Source organism: Antechinus flavipes, chromosome 1, assembly GCF_016432865.1.
Source record: "Antechinus flavipes isolate AdamAnt ecotype Samford, QLD, Australia chromosome 1, AdamAnt_v2, whole genome shotgun sequence".
Lineage (NCBI taxonomy): Eukaryota > Metazoa > Chordata > Mammalia > Dasyuromorphia > Dasyuridae > Antechinus > Antechinus flavipes.
This window is the reverse complement of record NC_067398.1, coordinates 597,060,532-597,081,878: the sequence shown is the minus strand read 5'-3', so window position 1 is coordinate 597,081,878 and position 21,347 is coordinate 597,060,532. Positions and strand designations below refer to the sequence as shown.

Sequence of the window (21,347 nt, the reverse complement as noted above, 5' to 3'; positions counted from 1 at the left end):
GTGCAGCAAAAATGGCATGGCCCATAAGCAGATTTATAGAGGAAATTTATCCTCAGGGACATAACCAGGATTTCTGACAGGACATAGAAAGGTGAGGCTGCCCATGAGCTCCACAGAGAGTAAGTCTCAGGGGGTTGACATAACTTGCATTTCTTGGCTGGACACAGCAAGATGGGGAAGGGGGAGAGGAAGGGAAGGAAAGAAGGGGAAATTTCCACAGAGATTTAGACCACTAAGCTAAACTGTTCTTTTCCCACCCTTTTCCTTGCCCCAATCCCTTTCTACTAACCCCACCCAGCTTTCCAGGACCTCATCATTAATAAAATTTAGGGTTTAAATTCCCTTAAAAATCATTATATTTCAAATCAGTCAATGAAGAACTGAATCTTTAAATGGGAAAGAGAGAGAAGAAGGGGAAATTGTGAGTGGAGATTGCCACGTGTTCCAGGGCTCTGCCATCAGGACCAGAAGACCTGAGTTTCCTGCTGCACATTGGCTGCTACTATTAACAGAAAGAGAATCTTGGAAGGTTTGGTATTTCCTTTTTCAAAATTCAGTGACTCTCAGTAGGAAAGCAAAAGACCTGAGCAGTCACTTTGTCAGGACTTTAAAGTTCACCTAGGATAACTCTTTCCTAAAGCATAAATCCCTGATACAATATATATCCTTGACAAGTAGCTACCCAAATTCTATTTGAATTTCTCCAGTAACCTATAATATAATCCAAGATAGCCTATTCCATATAAAGACCACACTAATTGCCAGGAAGCTTCCCTCTCCTTTTATTACATTGAAATTGACCTCTCTAAAATATTCAACTCATTGATTCTAGTAATAATGCTCTTATTACAAGCAGAAATAAATTTCTTCCTCATGACAACTGTTAAATTATTTCAACACAATGAAGATCTCATTTTTAGTCAAAATTTTCCTTTTTCTTTAATCAATCCTCATATAGCATGGTGTCTGATCTTCTTACCATACAAGATGCCCTTTCTAGATATGCCCAAGCTCATTATTGTCCTTGAATTCTGAAAAACCTTTTGATTTACAAATAAAATAGTGTCAAAATATAAATGGGAATGGGAATATGTTTCCTCACAGTTTGTTAGAATTTGGACTTCGTGGATGGTAAGCTCAATTTTTACCTACCTAGTGATTATGATTTCAAATGAGCCTCTGTTCACATCTCTATTCATATACATATATGTTTACTTATTTTTCACACATTAACAAATTTAATCTATAGAACTATAATTAGAGCAAGGCAAAAAGGTATTTTAATCTCAGTGTGCTGACATAGGACTGGGGGATGGCATGTGCTTTCTTCTTCTATCAGCATGCCTATCCTGTTCCCTCTCTCCTCCCCTTCTCTCACACACATTATTTTGGCATTTTTTCCTGGAGGTACCCTCCCTTCTCTCCCACACCCCACACCAATGGAATTATGGACTGGGCTATGGATTGGCTGTTGCCTTCCTCAGAAGCACTCTATCTATAGGGCACTCCCCCTTATTCTATTCATTTGTTTTTGCCTCCATCCAGGAAAAAGAAAATTGCTAGCTATAGTTCTGGTAGTTAGCTTTGGAAGGACTTGTCTGGGAGGGATTTTGATGTCAGCCTTTAATTCTATAAAATTGAATGGTTCTTGGAGTATCCCCAAAATGACCTCTTCCTAAAGGAGAAGTAATACCTGGATCTACAAAGAGGTGCCTAATGTACTGTTCTTCACATTTTCTCTGGTAAATTTATTTTTAGTCAATTCTGTATCAGAGATGCTTTTTTTTTTTTTTTTGGACTAAAGACTTCTGCTTAGCAAAATACAATAAAAACCATTGTAACCATATATATTGAGAGTTGATCCTCACTGGCTCAATCTGAAAAGGAAGATGGACTCTGATTGAGAAGAATTCTCCATAAACAACTATATAATCATTGTCAAAGGGGAGGCAGTCATTTATGAGAGGCCCATACTTTTCTCCTAATGCCTTGCAGTCTTAATGGTATAAATAAATAGACAGAAGCAAATCACCTATAATAGATTTAATAGTTTCACATTATCAGCTTAGTTTCAAAACTACACCAAGGGAAGAAGATATATATTGGGCCAGTTTTCACTCTCCCTTATTTGGGGCTTCACAGATTCTATTACAATACTTAGAAAATTAAAGCTTTGAGTCAGAACAAAGGCTGCTATAAATAAATCCCATAGAGGAAATAAGGAATGGAACACAGATTGCCCTTCCTTCAAAAGCTCAAGGCGTTTGCTGGTTTGGACAAGATAATCTGGTCTTTCTGACAATACTCTTCTCTGGTTGTCCTCTCATAGATATCAGCACTGGTAATATACAAACAGAGAATAAAAAATACTAAATCCAATACTACTTAAGAATCTGTTCATCTTGTTAAAAAGGAAGGATGTTTTAAATATTTCCTGGGCTGTATGTGTGCAAACATTCTAATTTATAAGTGAGTTTTCCCAAAGGGATGTGCTGACCTTTCCACACTGAGCTGCTTGGGGGGAAAAAGGCAAAAAAAAAAAAAAAAAAAAAAAAAAAAAAACAGCAATCCACTCAGATGCCAAGCGTTTCTGACATTTGAAGGAGGGGAGGGAAAGGGAGATTGGGGGAGGTGAGGGAAAGTCTGGGATTTGCATTTATCATAATCCCAGCCTAAGTAGTACTTGGGTCTGTTCCTCTTTGTTTTGGGGGTTTTCCTTCAGAAAGATTTGGAATCATTTCTATGGCTTTTTTAAAGACAAGAATCTTTTCCCGGGTATTCATTTCTTGAGGCTTTTATAAGAACAATTGCATACTGAGTCAGATCAGCCTCAAAGATGAAAGTAACAATAGACTAAAGGATTTGACTGCTACAGCCACTGACAAGGCAAACAAATCAAAGTTCGCATTTATCCAGAATACAAACAACTGGAAAGTTTAGTTAGCTGTTTTGTTTTGTTTTAATCTATGCTGGTTTTAAGGAGGTATAAATGAATAGCTTATTTTTTTAAAGCTGTTTTGAGAATATGCCCAAGGCTCAGAATCTGTTCTACCCTATCTCCTATACCTTCAAAATCTACAATCTATATTATGATAGTTTTTATAATGCTCCCCTAGCGTCCCCCCAAGGACCTTTCTGGCTCACTGAAAGGTTAAATTATGATCAATGCAGTTTTAGTATTAATTGATGGACATAAGGTACCTCTGGCTATGAGATTCCATGAGTCAAAATACATTTTATTGTATTTTTAGTTCTTTGAATATTGGCATTCATGGACGGCACACATAGTGATTAGAATGCACAATTAATCAGAAAACCACATTTCTCAACCACCATCCCAGATAAATGGAAACATATTGTGACTCTTCCCTCATTCTTCTATATGAAAATAGATTTACTAGTGTTTTATTGTTATACAAAATGTGCCAATTAGTGTAGAGAGTCTTGATTTTTTGGTGTCTTGGATCCCATTGTTTCAGTGGTAAAGCCTCTCGATAAACCTCTTCACAGAATAATGTGTTTAAAGATGGGAAATAAAACACATAGAATTACAAAGAAAATCAATTATGTCAAAATATTATTTTCAGTATTTCAACCAATTACCAATTTATTGGCATCTCCCCCACCTTTTATTTAGAGGGTATACTAAAGTGTCCATTCTTTTTATCCTTATTTCTACAAAAATATCTTTTTTGTTGCTTTTATTTTTAAAGCTTTTTACTTTCAAACCATATGCATAGTTTTCAACATTCATCCTTGCAAAACCCCTTCCCCTAGATGGCAAGTAATTCAATATATGTTAAATATGTGCAATTTTTCCATGCATATTTCCATAATTATCATGCTGCACAAGAAAAATCAGATCAAAAACAAAAACAAAATGAGAAAGAAAACAAAATGCAAGCGAACAACAATTAAAAAAAAAAAAAGGTGAAAATACGATGTGCTCCATACTCAGTCTCCACAGTCCTCTCTGGGTGCAGATGGCTCTCTCCATCAGAAGACCATTGGAACTGGCCTGAATCATCTCATTGTTGAAAAGAGCTATGTCCACCAGAATTGATCATTGTTTAATCTTGTCATTGTTATGTATAATGTTCTCTTGGTTCTATTTACTTCACTTAGCATCAGTTCGTGTAAGTCTCTTCTTTTTGAAATTATCCTGCTGGAAATATTTTATAGAACAATTATATTCCATACTATTAATATAACATAATTTATTCAGTCATTTTTCAATTGATAGGCATCCACTCAGTTTCCAGTTCCTTGCCAATACAAAAAGGGCTGCTACAAATATTTTCATACATGTGGATTCTTTTCCCTTTTTTATGATCTCTCTGGAATACAGGCCCAGTGGAGACACTGCTGGATCAAAAGGTATGCACAGTTTGATAGCTCTTTAGTCATAGTTCCATATTGTTCTCCAGAACAGCTGAATCAGTTCACAACTCCACAACAATGTATTAGTGTCCCAGTTTTCCCACATCTCTTCTTTTTTCCATTTCACAAATTCTGTTTTTTAAGGAGCTATTTTCATTTTCCGTTTTACAAATTCTGTTTTTCTGGGAGTTGTTTTCTTTTTCCATTTTATCAAATCTATCTTTTAATGAGTTATATGCCTTTTCCAAACCCTCTTGCAAAGTTTTCATTTCCTTTCCCCATTTTTCTTCCAGATCTTTTTAAAGACCTTTTTAATTTCTTCTAGGAGAGCCTTGTATAGGTACCAATTTATATCACCCTTCAGGGCTTCATCTGGAGACAATCTGCTTTTAGTCTCTTCTCAGGGTTTGAAATCTGTTCTTCTCTTTCATCAAAAAATACTATCTATGATCAGAGTTCTTTTTGCTTTTTTATTCATTTTTTTTTTAAAGTTGAGATCTGTTTTTAGGGCAAAAGAGTTTGTTCAAACTTCCTCTACAAATGGCAATGAAGTGGGAGTGGTTGCACGAACTCACATGCTGACTCACTCCCCATGCTGGGTGGCCATGGCCAGGTCTCATGGTGTTTAGGGGATTACTATTTACCTTTTATCTTTGTTTTGGATGTTTTCTAACTTGTTTGCTGATCTAGTGGCTTGCAGCCATGGCAGAGTAGCCAACACTGCTATAGATTCCTCCCCATAGATTCCTCCAGCATGGAGCTCCCAGTGCCCTGGGTCTGCAAAGCTGCACTGGTGTCTATGAATGACCTGCTTGCCCTTGGCATGCCTCCCTTCATGCCAGATTGAAACAGACCTTTTCTGGCAATCTTTGAAATTATCTTCTGTTGATAATTTGTTGCACTCCCAATATTCATAGATTCTGCCAGTCCAGAACTAATTCAGAGGCTGGATTTGTGAATTAGTCTGAGGGTTGTGAGAGAAGGTCAGAAAGAAATGTCTGTTCTCTCTGCCATCTTGGCTTTATCCTCCACATCCCCTCCAACATTCATCATTATCTTTCCCTATCATCTTAGCCAATCTGAAAGATGTGTAGTGGTGCCTCAGAATTGTCTTAGTTTGCATTTCCCTGATCAATAGTGATTTAGAGCATTTTTTCATATGGCTAGAAATGGTTTTAATTTCTTTACCTGAAAATTGAATGTTCATAATTTATCAATTGGACAATGGCTTGATTTTTTATAAATTTAAGTCAATTCTCTATATATTTTAGAAATGAGACCTTTATCAGAGCCCTTGGGTGTAAAATTTTTCCCCAATTTACTGCTTCCCTCCTAATCTAATATATATATAAAATAAGATAAGATAAAAAAATAAGATAGTACTTTGTAAAAGATATATATATATATCTTTTACAAAGTACTTTATCTATATCTTATTTTCTCCTTACAACCTTTTGATTTAAAAATCAATCTATTGATCAACAAGTATTTGTGCCTGACACTGTTCTAGGTACTTGAAATTAAGTACAAAGAATGAAAAAATTCCCAATAGAAAGGAGGTTACAGTTTAATAAAAAAGACACCAAGTACAAACATATACAAAGTAGTTAAATACAAGATAGTTTGAGAGTGGGTGGCATTAGTATTTAGGGGATCAGGAAAGGCTTAATTCAGAAGATGGTGCCTAATCTGCCTCTTAAAGGAAGGGGGAATTCCTAGGCACAGCTTTTAAAAAGAATTGACAAGACAAGAAAAAAAGAGAAAGTGCTTTCTTACTATGGGGAGTAGATAGTGCACAGATATGAGATGTAATACCGTGATTAAGAAAGAGATGTATAAATGCCAACATGACTAGATCATTCTTCAAGGGTAGAAAGGGAAATAATGTCCATTGAGGCTGGGACTAGTTTATTTAAGGTTTTAAAGTCTAAACAGAAAAGTATGTATTTTTTATCCTAGAGTCAATAGAAAGTCAAATAGTCAGAGTTGTGCTTAAGAGAAAATTATTTTGACTGTAAAGGATGTTCTAGAGTGGTGGGAAATGTGAGTTGAGGCTCTTGCAATAATTTTAATAATTGAACTGAGGGTGGTAATTGTGTGGATAGAAAAAGGTGAGATGTGAGAGATAATATGAAAACAGGAATGTCAAGATTATTCTTATTCATGAAAGGAAGGAAGCAAGTGTTTATATTAAATGCCTACAGTGTTCTAGGAATGATGTTAAGTGCTTTTTACAGACATTTGATCCACCCAGCAATCTTGTGAGATAGCTGCAACTATTATTCCCATTACAGTTAAGAAAACTGAGTCAGACTTGCCTGAAGTCATATAGCTAGGAAGGTCTTTCTAACTCCAAGCCCACTATTCAATCTACTGAACTACATGGCTAGGTGAAAGATAATTATGTAGATCACTAACTACTAAGTGAATTGAGAGCAACTCTCCAATTGAGAACAGGCCTGTACTGCTCTCAAAATTCCACTGTCAACTCTACAGCAAACTTGAGAATTTATCTTATCTAGAAAATTAACATTCTAATCTTCTGATCAGTCAAAATTAGCTTAAACACTTCCTCACTAAAAAGAAAGAGAATTACCCAATAAACTATGCTTTTTTTCTAATCTTTGGTATGTTTCTCAAACAACAGAAATGTTATGAGAACATGTAGAAGATCATTATGTGCAAATACTTGCCAACATCCCCCTAAGTTCCCAATTTAATAAAACCTACATTTTTAAAAGAGCTATTTCTTTTCAATTAGCTTCTCTACTTCACTGGATCATAGATTTAGAGAAGGAAGGGACAGTTGAGGTCATTTGAATTAAATACCTCATTTTATACTTGAGGAAACTGAGGCCCAAGGAAGTTAAGTGAGTCACTTCAACTTAATACTTAATGTAGTAGAGCCAGTTGGTGCAACTAAAATTCAATTCTCAATCACCTGTCCTCAAATGTAGGTATCATCTTTGTTTGATTTACCCCTACAGCTTTTTACCTCTAATCCAGAACATTTCTCATAGTCTCTTCCTTCCATTTACTCTGTTAGGACTCTAATTCAATTTCTCATTGCCTCTTTCCTGCACTATTATATTTTCTCAAGTTGTCTCTATTCCTTTAGTCTCTCCAATTCATTCTTTAAATGGCTATTAAAAAATCTCATAGGTCATGTATGTGAACAGGCCACTCCTCTACTCAAAAATCTTTAGCTTCGCAGTTTTATTTAATTATATTTAATTTGATATATTTAATTATATAATATGGTTCCAAGCATACTTTTCAGACTCTTTTAAATTTCCCTTCCTTATATATACTACATTCTAGACAAATTAGGTTACTGCTATTCCATAAACAATGTGATTCCCTGGACCCATATGCATTTCCATATCTTCCATTCCTGGAATGCACTCTTGCCTCATTTTTTTTCAGGATTTCATTTCTTCAAACATTTATTAATCACCTTCTATTACAGAATATAGCTCCAAGTACTTTGGAAGATGACATAGTCACGGAATCATAAAAGCTGAGAAAGGAAAGAATCTCAGAGATGATGCAAACATATTTTTGATTCCCTTTAGAATTAATTCTCCAAATCTCTTGAAAAATAGTTCCCAAAAAGGGGATAACTGTTATGTCATAAAGCAGCCTATTGCAATCTTCAATAGCTCTAATTGTTAGAAAGATTTGATAAAGCTCAGAACCTTCCATATGTTCCTCCTTGTTCTGCTTTCCATGATCCTTGCCATCTACTTGGATGTCCTTAACACATACTTGGATTGTATGTAAGACTTGTATGTCCTTCAGAGTTACAATTTCCTTCTAAAATGCGAAGTTTGAGTAGCTGAACTGTAAAGATCCCTTCAACTCTACATTTATGATCTTTGAAAACAAAGTGACAAGATGGGAAGTTTGTGCTATCCTTGATGTATTTAAGGTGGCCAAAGACTGTTTAATGTTTTCCAAACTTTCCCCTTTAATATGTAATGCAGTCATGTAGGTGAAATGTTGCCGATGACTAGTTCTCCTCCTCATCCCCAAGATGATAAGTCTGGACTAACATCTCCCTACTATCTGGGATACTTCATATTTTCATAAACACTGCTGTACCACATACCCATCAGCAGGTATGAGTCAATATGGTTTGCAAAGACTGAGTACTTAACATTTTCTCAAGTCAGTGGTTGATAAGAAGCAAGAAGGTAGAACTCTTTTCAAGTTCAAGTTCACAGCTGTACCTATCCCCCTTCTCTCTCATAATTTCTCTCCAAAAACTGAGACCTTCTTGATGAACTGTCTCACCTCTGCTTATTCTTGTATCTAAATTAGAACCACAACTTATTTTGATGCCTCAGACAAGCGTTCCTTAAGTCAATGTTGTGAAATTACTAATGTAAAATTAGAATTAAGAAAAGTTGAGAACAGAAAGGGAAACTTTGGTCTGTGGGCTGAGGTCCTAAGGAGAGCACCATAACTGAAAGGTGGGATGAACTCACATGATGGACAGAAAACAAGGAAATATACCATGAGTATTCATCGGGTAGAACCACAATTTGATTTATTGAGTCGAAATCAATTATCTTAATTAGATTAAAAACCTATTCAGTCCATTCAAGGCTTTTTTGGAATCACTCATATGCTAGACCGCCTGTGAGTAGGATGATGAGGGAGTATGCCAGGGCAAGTATAATGTTGGTAGTTGATAGTTGGATGGCTCAGGGTAGTGGTAGAAGAAGGGCAATTCCTAGGTCGAACGAGAGGAAGGTAATGGCAACTAGGAAAAATTTTATTGAGAAAGAAAAACAGGCAGAGCCTAAAGGGTCAAACCCACATTCGTAAGGGCTAGATGGCTGAGAACTTCCTAATTTAATTTCCTAGTTTAATAATTCTTCCTACGGTACCTAAGTGCTAAGCTCAGTTATTTCTATTCTTCTTGACGTGAAAGAACTGTAAAAACATAAATTAACTAATTTTAAAATAGCACAGTCATTGGAAATCATCAATTAGTAAGAATTTATTAAGTAACTACTTGATCCCAGACTCAGTGGTAAGTGCTGGGAATACAAAGATAAAAATGGAACAGTCTTGCATCCTCAAAGAGCTTCTATTCCAAAAGGGAAGACATAACACACACATGCATCATGTTTTAATTTTTGCCTTTTCAAATTTTAGTGCCCTCAAATAGTTTCTCTAATTATTGCTAGATTTGAAAATTCACAGTATTTGTCTCCATCCTCTTTCCCTTCAGGCTTTGAGAAATGGTGGCTTTCTTCCTTGCTAAAGATATTTCCGATATCAATGAGAAAATTTTCCTCCTAATAGAAGAATGGCAGGAAATGAGTAGAGAGATCAATTAATGATGACTTTCTTAAAGGGTTATCCAGCAAGGATAGTAGTCAAACAAGAGTATTTTTTAAAGGATGGGGAAAACATGGGCATATTTGTAGGCAGCAGACACTTTAGGGTACAGTGGAGGTGATCAAATAAAAGTTAGTGCTTGAGCTAAATCCTGAAGGAAGAGAGGGAGTCTATAGAAAAGAGGACACAGATCATCTTCCCCCCATCCTTTAAAAAAGAAAAAAAATATTTTTCCTTGATTCTGTCATCCCCTTGAGCTCTCATTCTATATCTTATTACTTCCTTAGCTCTTCCTTTTTCCTTGAGAAAGCCATCTAAACTTACTCTCTGCCTTTATTTCCTTTCCTCTCATTTTATTCTAAAATGTCTGGCTTCTGCACTCATCTTTCAACTTAAATACCCTCTCCAAAGTTAGTAATGATTTTTTAACTGCCTAAACCTCTATGCCTTTGCTTAATAATCTTGATCCTTTTTCTTGATGTTTCTGCAGCATTCAACTCTGTGGATAGTCTCTTTTCATGATGCTACTTTTTCCTTGCTTGATTCTTTTTTGGCTGTCCAAACCTACAAATTAAGGGAATCCCCTGAAGTACTGTCCAGAGCCTTCTACTCTTTTCATTGTACACTTTATATTCTCATTAGTTTCCATGGGTATATCATCTACATGCAGATTTCATCCAAAAATGATTTGAAAACACAAAATTACACCAAAAGATATATGCAAAATCCTCAAACATCCAAAGATATATGTACATTGAAGTGAGTGAAAAAGACAAATGACAAGATTCTTTCAAGCTCAGCTCGATTACCTTTTACATGAGATCTCTCTCAATGCTACCAGCTCTACTACTTTCCTTCCCTCCCATCACTTTACTTATTTTGCTGTTGTTGAGGCAATTTGGGTTAAGTTACTTGCCTAGGGTCACATAGCTAGGAAGTGTTATATATCTGAGACCAGATTTGAATTCAGGTCCTCCTGACTTCAGAGCTGGTGCTCTATCCACTACACCACCTAGCTGCCCCATTCTACTTATTTTTAAAAGTACTTTTCATATGTGCATGTTTTCTCCCATAAATTCCTTGAAGGCATGGAATATTTTTTTGCATTCTATAATTATCACAATAGTCATTGCCAGTCATTAAACCTTTAATGATCGATTATTTTAAATAGAAAATTTCAAAACTAGAGAAACTTTGGCAATATATACAACCCAAGCATTTACTGAGTTTAGGGAAGGGGATGGAGAAGAACAGAAAGATTGTTTCAGAGAACTGGAGTTCTAAAAGTTCAATGGCAGAAAAACTCTGGATATTTAATTTGACCTTCTGAAGATTTTCTTTGAGGCTTCAACACCAAAAGGATTTTATTTGTTAAAGTCGACTTTGTATAAAAAACAATAACCATATATACTATACTGGTGCTGAAAACAGCAGATCATTGACAAGTCCTCCCTCTATCCATAAAAATCCAATTGATTTCTGATTGGCTTTTTTTGTGTGGCTTTACAATTACACTATAATTGAATTGGCTTACTTTGTTAAGATTGTTTATGTTGGAAATGAGGAACAGAAGTGAGAAGAAAAATAATATCCAAAATCATTTTAGGATGGGATCAATTACCTTGGGTATATTTTAGCTCTTGAGTATAGAAGTCAGGGGATCTTTAGTAGCCAAACAAATTTTTTAATTTAAAGAAAAATAAACAACAATAAAACTTTTTAATCAAAATGGTATTTGAGATTCAGAATAAATTAATTCAGAATAATATTTAAATCCTATATGGTAAAAGTTATTTTTATCTTCACTTGCTTTTATAATTTAATAAATATTTTTAGTTAACATAGGAAACTTGGATTATGTCAAATGTATGCAGTTAATACTAAAAAACTTATTATTATACTTAAAAATATTAGAAATTAAACGCTTACGTCATCTGTAAAAGTTAGCCAGATGGATTTTGGAAACTAAAGTAATCAAGACACACACTATCTCTAAAAACCTAGAAGAGAAATTCTACTAGATATTTGTTGAAATATACAAGTCAAATGTAAAAAAGCTCAACACAATAACAGCTGCCTTGACAATTTTTCTTATGTTACACATGCAATATCAATTTGATAAAATTGAGAAATGTCATAGCTTACAGAAAACACTAAAATTATATAGTCTAATACATTCATTTAGAAATAAAGAAAGTGAGGTCCGGAGAAATTTAGCTATGTATTATAACATAGATAATATTACTTTCTATTAAAAAAAATCTTCATGATGCAAAAAGCCTATAATAATCTAGAAAGAAAACTACACATTCAATGGCTTTTCTTCAATAAAATTCTCACATTCTTCAATGCTGTATGAAATTTTAACATTAAGCATACCACCACTCTCAGTAAAAGGTAATATAAGCATATACCAGCTTGTAAAACAAATGAAACAAAGTTAAAATAGCAGCTTAGATCTGGTTCAGGATAGGTAACCATGTAGACAAAGTATTTTTTAAAATTGTTTATTTCTTTTTTTACACACATTGAAGGAAAGCATAATAGAGAGCAGAGTAGGTTCTCCCACCAGAAAATTATTTACACCCGATTTTTTCAAGCTAGAAATACAAACTTGAAGAGTTACTGGTATATCCCATTTGCAATAATCTCTCTGCAGCAATCAATTTTCTTTTGTTTGGAAGATACTGAAGAAAAAAATATTGTCTTAAAAGTCTTTTCATTTTGTCTAAGTCCCATCTACTAGCAGTTCAAGTGGCAATGGGAGAATCCTGGTATCCTGGGTGGCCTGATGAACACATCGAAATCAAGCAGCTTGCTTGTATTCTAAAAATACTCTTAACCCATACAAATGATGCTCATACTGTGGAGCTCAAAATCCTTTAAATGGAAATGGTAAACATCTGTTATGACAGTTTCACACCAATTTTGTTTTGTTCTTTCTTCATTAGTCGTTGTGCTTCCTTTTCCATTTTCTTCCTTTGTTGTTCTGCTGCTCTCTTTTCTCTGTCTGCTATTTTCTGCTGTCTAAAATAAAAAACAAAACAAAACATGCATTTTCTTATGTTTCAGAAATGACATATCTCTAAATCTTTATGCAATCTTCAAGGGGAAACATTATCTTTATTCATAGTTTTAAAAGACTATAATAAATTGTAGGTCTAGAGAGTGTAAAATTTCACATCTATTATATCTCATTTTAACCTTAATACCATTTTTAGTTTTATCTTTATAACATCCACATAGGAATAGTTGGATATTAATCTCCACTTTACAGATAAGGAAAACAAGGAATAGTACTTAAGTGACTTGTCCAACATTATATAGTTAGAAAAACAGTATGGATGAAAAATTATCTCCTGAATATTACTAGTTAACAATTATAGCAGGTGTCGCAACAAATATGCTGCAATCTTAGGTTGAATCAATAGAAACAAAATGTCCAGAAAGAGACCAATGATACTGTAATCTCTGCATATCGTGATCTGTAGTACTGTGTTCGGTCCTGGATGCAACATTTTAGGAAGGAAACTAACCAACTGGAAATTGCATGTTCAAAGGAAGGCAATCAAAATGGAGAGGGGATTAAAAACCATGCCATATGAGGATTTAAAGGAATTGGGGGTTATTTAACTCAGAGAATGTAAGATTCAATAGAGAAAAGGACAATAGGAAGACTTGCTTTCCTTTGTATCACCAATATTTTGCACAGCACCTGACATATGGAAAAGGGAAGTGGGGGGTGGAATAGAGATACTTAATAAATGCTAACTGACAGAGATCTTTAAGAAGATAAAAACAGGAATATGATCCGATCACAAAAAATATATACAAAGGAAATCTATGTGGGAGGAACAACATTAAGAGTGCTAAAATTTGATTCTCAAGATTATCTGAAGAGAGTGAGAGGAGAAAGAAGGAAGAAGAGAAAAAAGTAAGAGAGGAGAGGAAAAAAGGAAGAAGAAAAGGAGAAGAGATTTTAAAATGCATGGACAGTATTACTGCCCGAAGAAGGCGATTGGGAAGACATAAATAAATAGCCTCTGACTCATCTACCTACTTTTATCATCTATATAAAATCTTTATGAAACTGTTCAGGACATGTATTCTAGACATCTTTGATACTGTTAGTAACACTGAAAAAGATTAGAAACAAAACAAGCCCTGCAAAGGGAGGCACCAAGGGACATATAAGGTGAAGGTATATCTGCAAACTGAATAATCAACCTCAGAACTAAGAGATAACTAGACTATGAATTAAATGATAGGTATAGGTGACAGACCTATGATTTCATTGATATAGGGAAGTCCTGGATGAGAAATCCCCTCTACTACTGCAAGCTAGCACCTTCACTGAAACTTACAGTCTAATAGAGTTGTCTTAGAACACTGAGACTTGATCAAGGTCACACAATCAGTGTTATGTGTGTCAGAAGGGGGACTTGAACTCAAGTATTTCTAGTTCACAGACCAGCAAGTTCAATATCAATTAATTTCAATAAATAAAAGTGTTATTGGCACCAAAATCCATAAATATTTTTGGAAGCAATATACTGCACTTAATATTTGTTGAATTAAAAAGCTTTTCTTTGTGCAAGCAAGATTAGATGATGAATGGCTTCACTTTTTTGGTCTCAAAGATAGTATTCTCTTCTGCCTATCTAATGCTCACCAGGTGGTTTTATGTCTCTTGAGACATACTTTTCTAACTTCTAAATTGTCCCTCTGAGCTGGGAGAGCCGTATTACAACATGAATCGCTTTTTGGTTGAGAGCACGTGGCATTCGTTTATAAACATGATCTAGCAGCAACCACCCCATGTTCTTGTCACATAGTAGCAGTTTAAAAAATAATTAATGATTGATTAATAGAAGAACCTAAAACTATATTGGGAAACTAGGTAGAAAGGAAAGGATTTGAATTATCTCTCTCCAATCTGAGTATACTTCTGAACTTCAAATATATCCATATCTATAGGTTAAAGTTTCATTAGAGTCATCCTTAACCGAAATTTCAAAACTCCTTATGCTTCCACCTTTAGGATGATTTAACTCATATATACTTTGGGGATAATATTCACAGGTTAAAAATAAACAACACGAAGCAAAAATTAAATGTTATCCTCTTAAATGATATCTCCACTATAAGATTTGCAGATTATGTATGTAAATTATTTTCTTTGAATTAAAATGTGATCTTCCATATTAATGACTAAATATTAAAATTTTTTGTTATTAACATATATGACCTTTAAAAAAAAGACTATAAATTCCTACTCTTAAGGACTTAAAGGCTATAACACACAGTAGTTTCAGCTGTTACATGGCTCCCTCTTCTGGCTAAACAAATTAGTTTTAATTTTCTGTTCTTAAAACCGCAGAACAAGATTTATAATCATTTAAAGTACTACAGTTTTTGGTAATGATAACTTCTCATCACTAGGTACTTTCAGATGTTACAGCTCTATGTGGTCCCAGTGCTTTAGAATAAGTTCACTATGAAGCAAACATTTCAGAATAAAATTATAATTCAATAGTTTTTTCTAATAAGTCAAATTCATCAAAACTCATAAAATTAGAATTTTGGAGCTATAAATTTTAGAGAATTTATCTAGTCCAATCCCATCAATTTATAGATGAAGAAACTGAGACCTAGAGATAAGGACTACAAGTTGGGTTTACTGATTCAAATCCAGTGTTATTTAAACCTAGTGCTAAAATTTTGAAATCGTTGTTAATTTTCTAATCAATTTATTAGCTAACACAAAAATTTTAAATGCATTTGTTATTAGCTAAATTTCAAGGAAAGAGTAGTACATATCTACTGAAAGTTAAAGTTTCTATTTAAAAACATTTATGTAGAAGTTCCTTTTCATTAATAATTTTTAATGAGCACCTAGTGTATGCTAAGGATCATAAAGGGTAAAATAAACATAAGACACGTATAGCCCAGTCTGCAAGAGATAAAAGTCTGGACTTGGGCATCAAGGTTCAAACCCTGCCTTTAATATTAGTTGTCATCATGGCAAGTCTCTTAGCTTTCTGAACCTCAGCTTCCTCATCTGTAAAATGATCATCATGACACAATACCAACCTTTCAAGATTTTTGAAATCATTAAATGGAAGGATCTAGATAAGTGAAATGAAGACGAGTTATATTTTAATAGGAAATAGCATTAACAAAGGCCTCAGTATGGGAATATTTACAGTATATTGATGATTTACTCATAGAATTCTTAGAAATATGAGGAAGCTCAGAAGTCATCCATAGAAACTATTAAGCTAAATTTAATTTTAACTCTTTAGTAATGTGAAGTAACTCTCGTATTGAACAAAGAAAAGACAATCTTTTGGTTTTTCCAGGAATTTTGACTTAGATTCAAAATAAATTTCTAAAATCTATTGAATAATATATTTGAATAAATATTGAATAAAACCTATTCAAAATATTGAATTTATTATATGTTTAAAAGAAAAAGTTGTATATAACAGAAATTCAGTTTCATGGACAATTTTCCTTTTTCTGTTACATTTTGTATATGAAAATGTTCATTTTATTTGACATTTGTTTAAATTAAGTTTAGAATTTAAAAATTATTAAAAACAAAATAAAACCTGTCATTTCTTCCTACAACTGCAAATTCCTTATGCTTCCATAATAAAAGAGTTTTAATATTTCTAGAGAGTTTGTCAAAATGTCTAATGGCAGTACTATCTTGCCAGATCAGAACATTTATCTATAAAACTTACTAACTTTCCTCCTTTCCCAATCTCTTTCCATTTTGTCTTACTTCTCTGTTTCAATAAATAATAATAAAGACTAAAATAGTTATTTTCATCCTTCTATTGGGCTCTAAAATTTCTAAAGCATCTCTTTCTTTTCTGACTAAATATTATAACTCAGGTTCAACCCAATGAACCCCAATGAACCTTTAATTAAAGGGAAAGTATGAGAAAGTCACTATGGGAAAATCACTGTCTGATTATGAGAGAACTCTCAGTCAGAAAGGATTGTAGAAGTCACCTAGTCCCTGTAGCAAAAGAAAGGTAAAGCATTCAATATTTTTTTTAAAAGAGAAGAGAATGACATTTTGGAAAACAGAAGTGTCTAGAAATTATTGACCAGCACAAAACAGGTGTCAATTCTTGAAAAAATAGATGATTTGTAAGTAATAATAAAGGATGTAGTAATTAATAAGAGCTGGAATGGAATCATTAATAAGTTATGTGAGACTATTTCCTTTTGTGACAAAGTTTCTAAAGAGGTAAGAATGATAAAATGCTCTAGACATCATATGCCTGAATTTTAGCAAGGCAATTCACATCACAAGCTTCTCATGCTAAAATGGAGAGATAACAGGACACAGGGCAAGGGTAGTTATTAATAGGTTAGTAAATTTGGAGGGAGAAGGACCTCAAGAGCTGTCCTTGGTCCTAGCTTATTTTATGATATTAAGTTTGGAGGGATATTTAATGTTAGAAGGTAGTTATCAGTACAAAAAAATATGTGAAGCCATGTGGTAGAACGGAAAGGGCACTAATTTTGGAAAAGGAGCGACGTATTCAAATTCTGCCTCTGATTTCTACTACCTCTGTGACTTCAGGAAGTCAAATTCCCTAGGTTATCAGTTTTGCTATCTATAAAATGAAGGGATTAGATTACAAGGCCTTTAAGATCTCTGATCCTATACTTGAAAAGAGAAGGAACTAGACATAAATTCTATAAACAGGCTACTGAATAATATAGATGAAATGTTAAAAGGACTTGTGACTATGGTGGTGGCAATAGGAAGGGAGAGAAGCTAATAAAAATAAGAGATGTTTAAGAAGTAGAAGTGTTTGGTAACTGACTAAATATGAAAGATGAAGGAAAGGGAAGAGTAAAAGATATCTCAAAGATGATGGTGACTTATAAAGGAAACTGCCATTCTCCTTCAAGTATATGGAAACTTCTGAAACTTCTCTAAATCAATAAGTTGCCAAGGTTAGTCAATCTACCTTCACAAAATCTCACATCCATTTCTTTATTCCCATTTATGCAACCACTCACTATCATAATTTAAAACTGCCTTCCAATTACTTTCTTTGACTCTAGTCTTTTCCTTCTCAAAACAATCCAAGAAAGCTCCCAAATACAAAGTCCTAAAACACAAATCTGATCACGTCATCTTCCTGTTCAAAAATCTTTAGGGCCTCCCTCTTTTGCCTTTAGAATAAAATATATAAAATCTGTAGCCTAGCATTTAAAGACTTCCAAGATTAGAGTCCCCACATGCCTCTTTTTCATATTACTCCTCTTTATGTACTTTTTTTTTTTTGCTGAGGCTCTTGGGGTTAAGTGACTTGCTGAGAGGTCACACAGCTAGGAAGTGTTAAGTGTCTGAGACCTGATTTGAACTCAGGTCCTCCCGACTTCAGGGCTGCACCACCCAGCTGCCCTTATTATATATTTTCTATGCCTAGGTTTTAATGTTCTTACCTCAGGACTTCCTCTGCCTGCCAGGCTGCATCTTCTTCTTCTTCCCATGCATTTGTATTCTCCTGCCAGGTATCTAAGTCACCTAATTCAGGCTAAAAAGAAGAAAATCAAGTAATTATAAGGTAACAGAAAAGGGAAAAAAAAAAACTACAAAAATCAGTGACAATAAGTGGGGTTCTAAAACAATTGGAATATATGAATGCCTCAAGGTAACATATATTAGTAATTTATTATATGGAACAGTGATTAATAGTTTTTTTTTTTTTAAGTTAGAGCCAAACTACATGCAAATATGTAATTTGCTATTATCAACTGCTTCAACTTCCTTGTCTTTACTCTTTATACAAGGTCAAACACTATAATATTATTTTAGACTTAAAACTAGATCAGTTATAAGACAGACTCTGAAAATCTAATAATTACTATTAAATGATTTCCCTTTATTTCCTTTTACCTGAGGGGAAAAAAGGGCAGTACTTTCAACTCATATTTAAATACCAATAAAAAGCCATTTCTTCATAACAACCCAATTAATTAGGTAAGAGAGAACAACATGAAAAATGCAAGAGGAATTCCAACTACAATAGACACTTTAGTTTTTGAGTAAGGGAGTCATAAAAAAGGACTTTTATAAGATACTGTATAAAAGATATATAGGAGGTTGTAGAGTACATTATGTTTCAATGTCTTTATTCTTCAAGGAAAGGGCAAAAGGATACCAGAAGGACGTGACTAACTTAGCCTTAGGTGAGAATATGATTAAATGTGGTGAAGCAGAGCTTTTAAAATCTTCCAAACTCATCATAGTAGCTTCTAGCTATCTGAAATCATTGTTAGTGGCCTATTAGAAAACTGTGAGGACCATTCTCACACTATCTCCCTTTCCAATCCCACTTTTCATCTCCTTCCCTGCACTCTCCAGAAAGCCGCTGTGACTGTCCAAAGCCCCTCTCACTTAGTTCTGCCCTTGAGAATGTACCTTTCTCATCAACAACACATCAAGGTCCTGTTCTCTGAGTGCAGAAGTGGATGGGATCTGATCATGAGTATCATCATTCACATTAAGGGATGGACGAGCAAAGGAGCAGTGCTCTGGACACTGGTGGCCATGAAAGACCAAGCCAGAGAATGCTGAGAGGCTAAGAGGCTGCCAGGCGACCCCTGCTGTTCCAGGCTCTGGCAGGCAGCTCTCCTCTGATACTAGTCTTTCCCAGAACCTCGGCTTGGGAGAGTGGCATGCTTGGTCTCAGTGCCTCTGGCTGGGTTCCTGCTAGACTCCCTCTTGGCAGCAGCTAGGTGGCGCCATAGTGCACAGAGCATGGGGCCTGGAATCAAAAAAACTCATCTTCTGGAGTTCAAATCTGGCCTCAAATACTTGTTAGCAGTGTTTCTTAAGCCTATTTTTCTCAGTTTTCTTATTTACAAAATGACCTGGAGGAGGAAATAGCACAAACCACTCCAGTATTTTTGCCAAGAAAATCCCAAAAGGTATCACAAAGAGTCAGACATAATTGAAAATGATTGAATAAAAACAATTGAATGAACAACTTCTTGATCTAAAATAATATTTAATTGGTAAGAAAGATATTTTTTTCTGGAGCATGAGAAAGGCATTCTTTGGAATTCTTTAGCTTTTACTTGCTTATTTCCTAGGCTGCTTCATTCTATCTCATCTCTTACTAAGACTCCCAATGAGAAAAATATATTTAATCCACAATGTAAGCACATATCATCCCTCCTTTTGTTTACTCAGAACTTTAAAAGACTCTGCTTCCATATAGCTAAGTAAAATAGTCAATGTCTGAGTAGAAAGCATGGAGTGGCATGACCAATTAGAACACCTGAAAGCCTAAATAAGGAATCTGAATAACACAGAATATTCTCATACTTTATCAAATAGTTCCCTAATCTGGGTTAGTAACAGAACCAAACTGATAAACATAAAATAGCATAAAACTGTTCAAATGTTTATTACACAGAACAATGCCTTGAAGGAAAGGATTACTTAGACATTCTAATGTCTGGTAACACATGAGGACTCTAAAATTAAAAACATGAAAAAAGTCCAAATGCCACATTTATACACCAAAATGTTTTTGAAAAGATGTACACCTTCACTTTTTAAAGTGAAAAATCTTTTGATTAATCATTACTAATTTAAAAATCAGTTCTGAGTATAACACTCAGTATTCTATTTTTAATGTGTATGCATGAACTATGACCTCAATATTTTATGAAAGTATATTCTTATAAAAGGAGAGGTAGAATAGAAATGCCAAATCTGTCTGTCAGAGGCATGGAATTTCTCCTCCTTTGCTTTTGCAGATCAGACATACTAATTACTTTATTTTCTTCCATAAAAATTTTTTACCAGTATACTTACAGACTGGTGAATAAAAGGAATATCTTGTGTAGCTGCTAATCTGCTAGAGAAACCTGTAGTACCGTCTGGGATGCCAAAATTTAATGGTTCTCTCTTCTTAATAATAATCTGAAAGATAACATTGAAAATTATCAGGTCTTTTTTTTACCTTCTGGATTATATATAAACTAGCTTATAAAGCATGTAAACTACTTAAAATGCTGCAATTTTTGATTCACAATATGGACATGAGTAATTTAAGGTTATAAAAAGTGTTTGGTAGCAATTACAAAAATCTATCTAAATAGTAGGAATCTACATTGCTTTATAGGATCATAGGATTTAGAATTCCAAGGAATCTTAAGCATCATCTTGTCTAAGTTCTTGATTTTACAAAAGAAAATTGACATTGGGACAGGACTTTAACAGAAGAGAAAACAATTACTACCATGACCAAAAAAATTTATCAAGTGAGTAATTAAAAAAGGATTTTCAATGATTTCTATGTTAGTTAATTCTATTAGAATAAGGAAATGTTTTCAGTTACAAACTCCTTAAATATAATTAATCAATTCCAAATAATTCCACTGAGTTGCTCAGACATACTTTCTGTGTTTTCCTTATAGTTGGTGCCATATCTTTAAAATAGTCAGGTTCCAACTGTTCCATTGTATTTTGTTGTGCTGTACCATTGCCATTCCCTCCTTCAATTTTTATACTTGTGGGTGCATCTTCATCCCAGGAGCTCCAGTCTTCAACTTCTGACTAAATATAA

The 21,347-nt window shown here is 34.2% G+C and overlaps 1 protein-coding gene across 2 annotated transcripts in view; it reads right to left on the bottom strand.

Moving 5' to 3' along the window:
• Positions 1-12,223: 12,223 nt before the first annotated feature.
• EBAG9 (estrogen receptor binding site associated antigen 9) overlaps positions 12,224-21,347 on the bottom strand; it is a 35,757-nt gene continuing 26,633 nt past the window's right edge. For both annotated transcript variants that reach the window (XM_051970995.1, XM_051970996.1), the window contains exons 4-7: positions 21,179-21,337; positions 20,594-20,701; positions 18,211-18,302; positions 12,224-12,759 (exon numbers count right to left, since the gene is read on the bottom strand). In XM_051970995.1, coding sequence (XP_051826955.1) covers positions 12,639-12,759; positions 18,211-18,302; positions 20,594-20,701; positions 21,179-21,337 — 480 coding nt within the window. In that variant the 3' untranslated portion in view covers positions 12,224-12,638. The remainder of the gene's footprint in view (positions 12,760-18,210; positions 18,303-20,593; positions 20,702-21,178; positions 21,338-21,347) is intronic.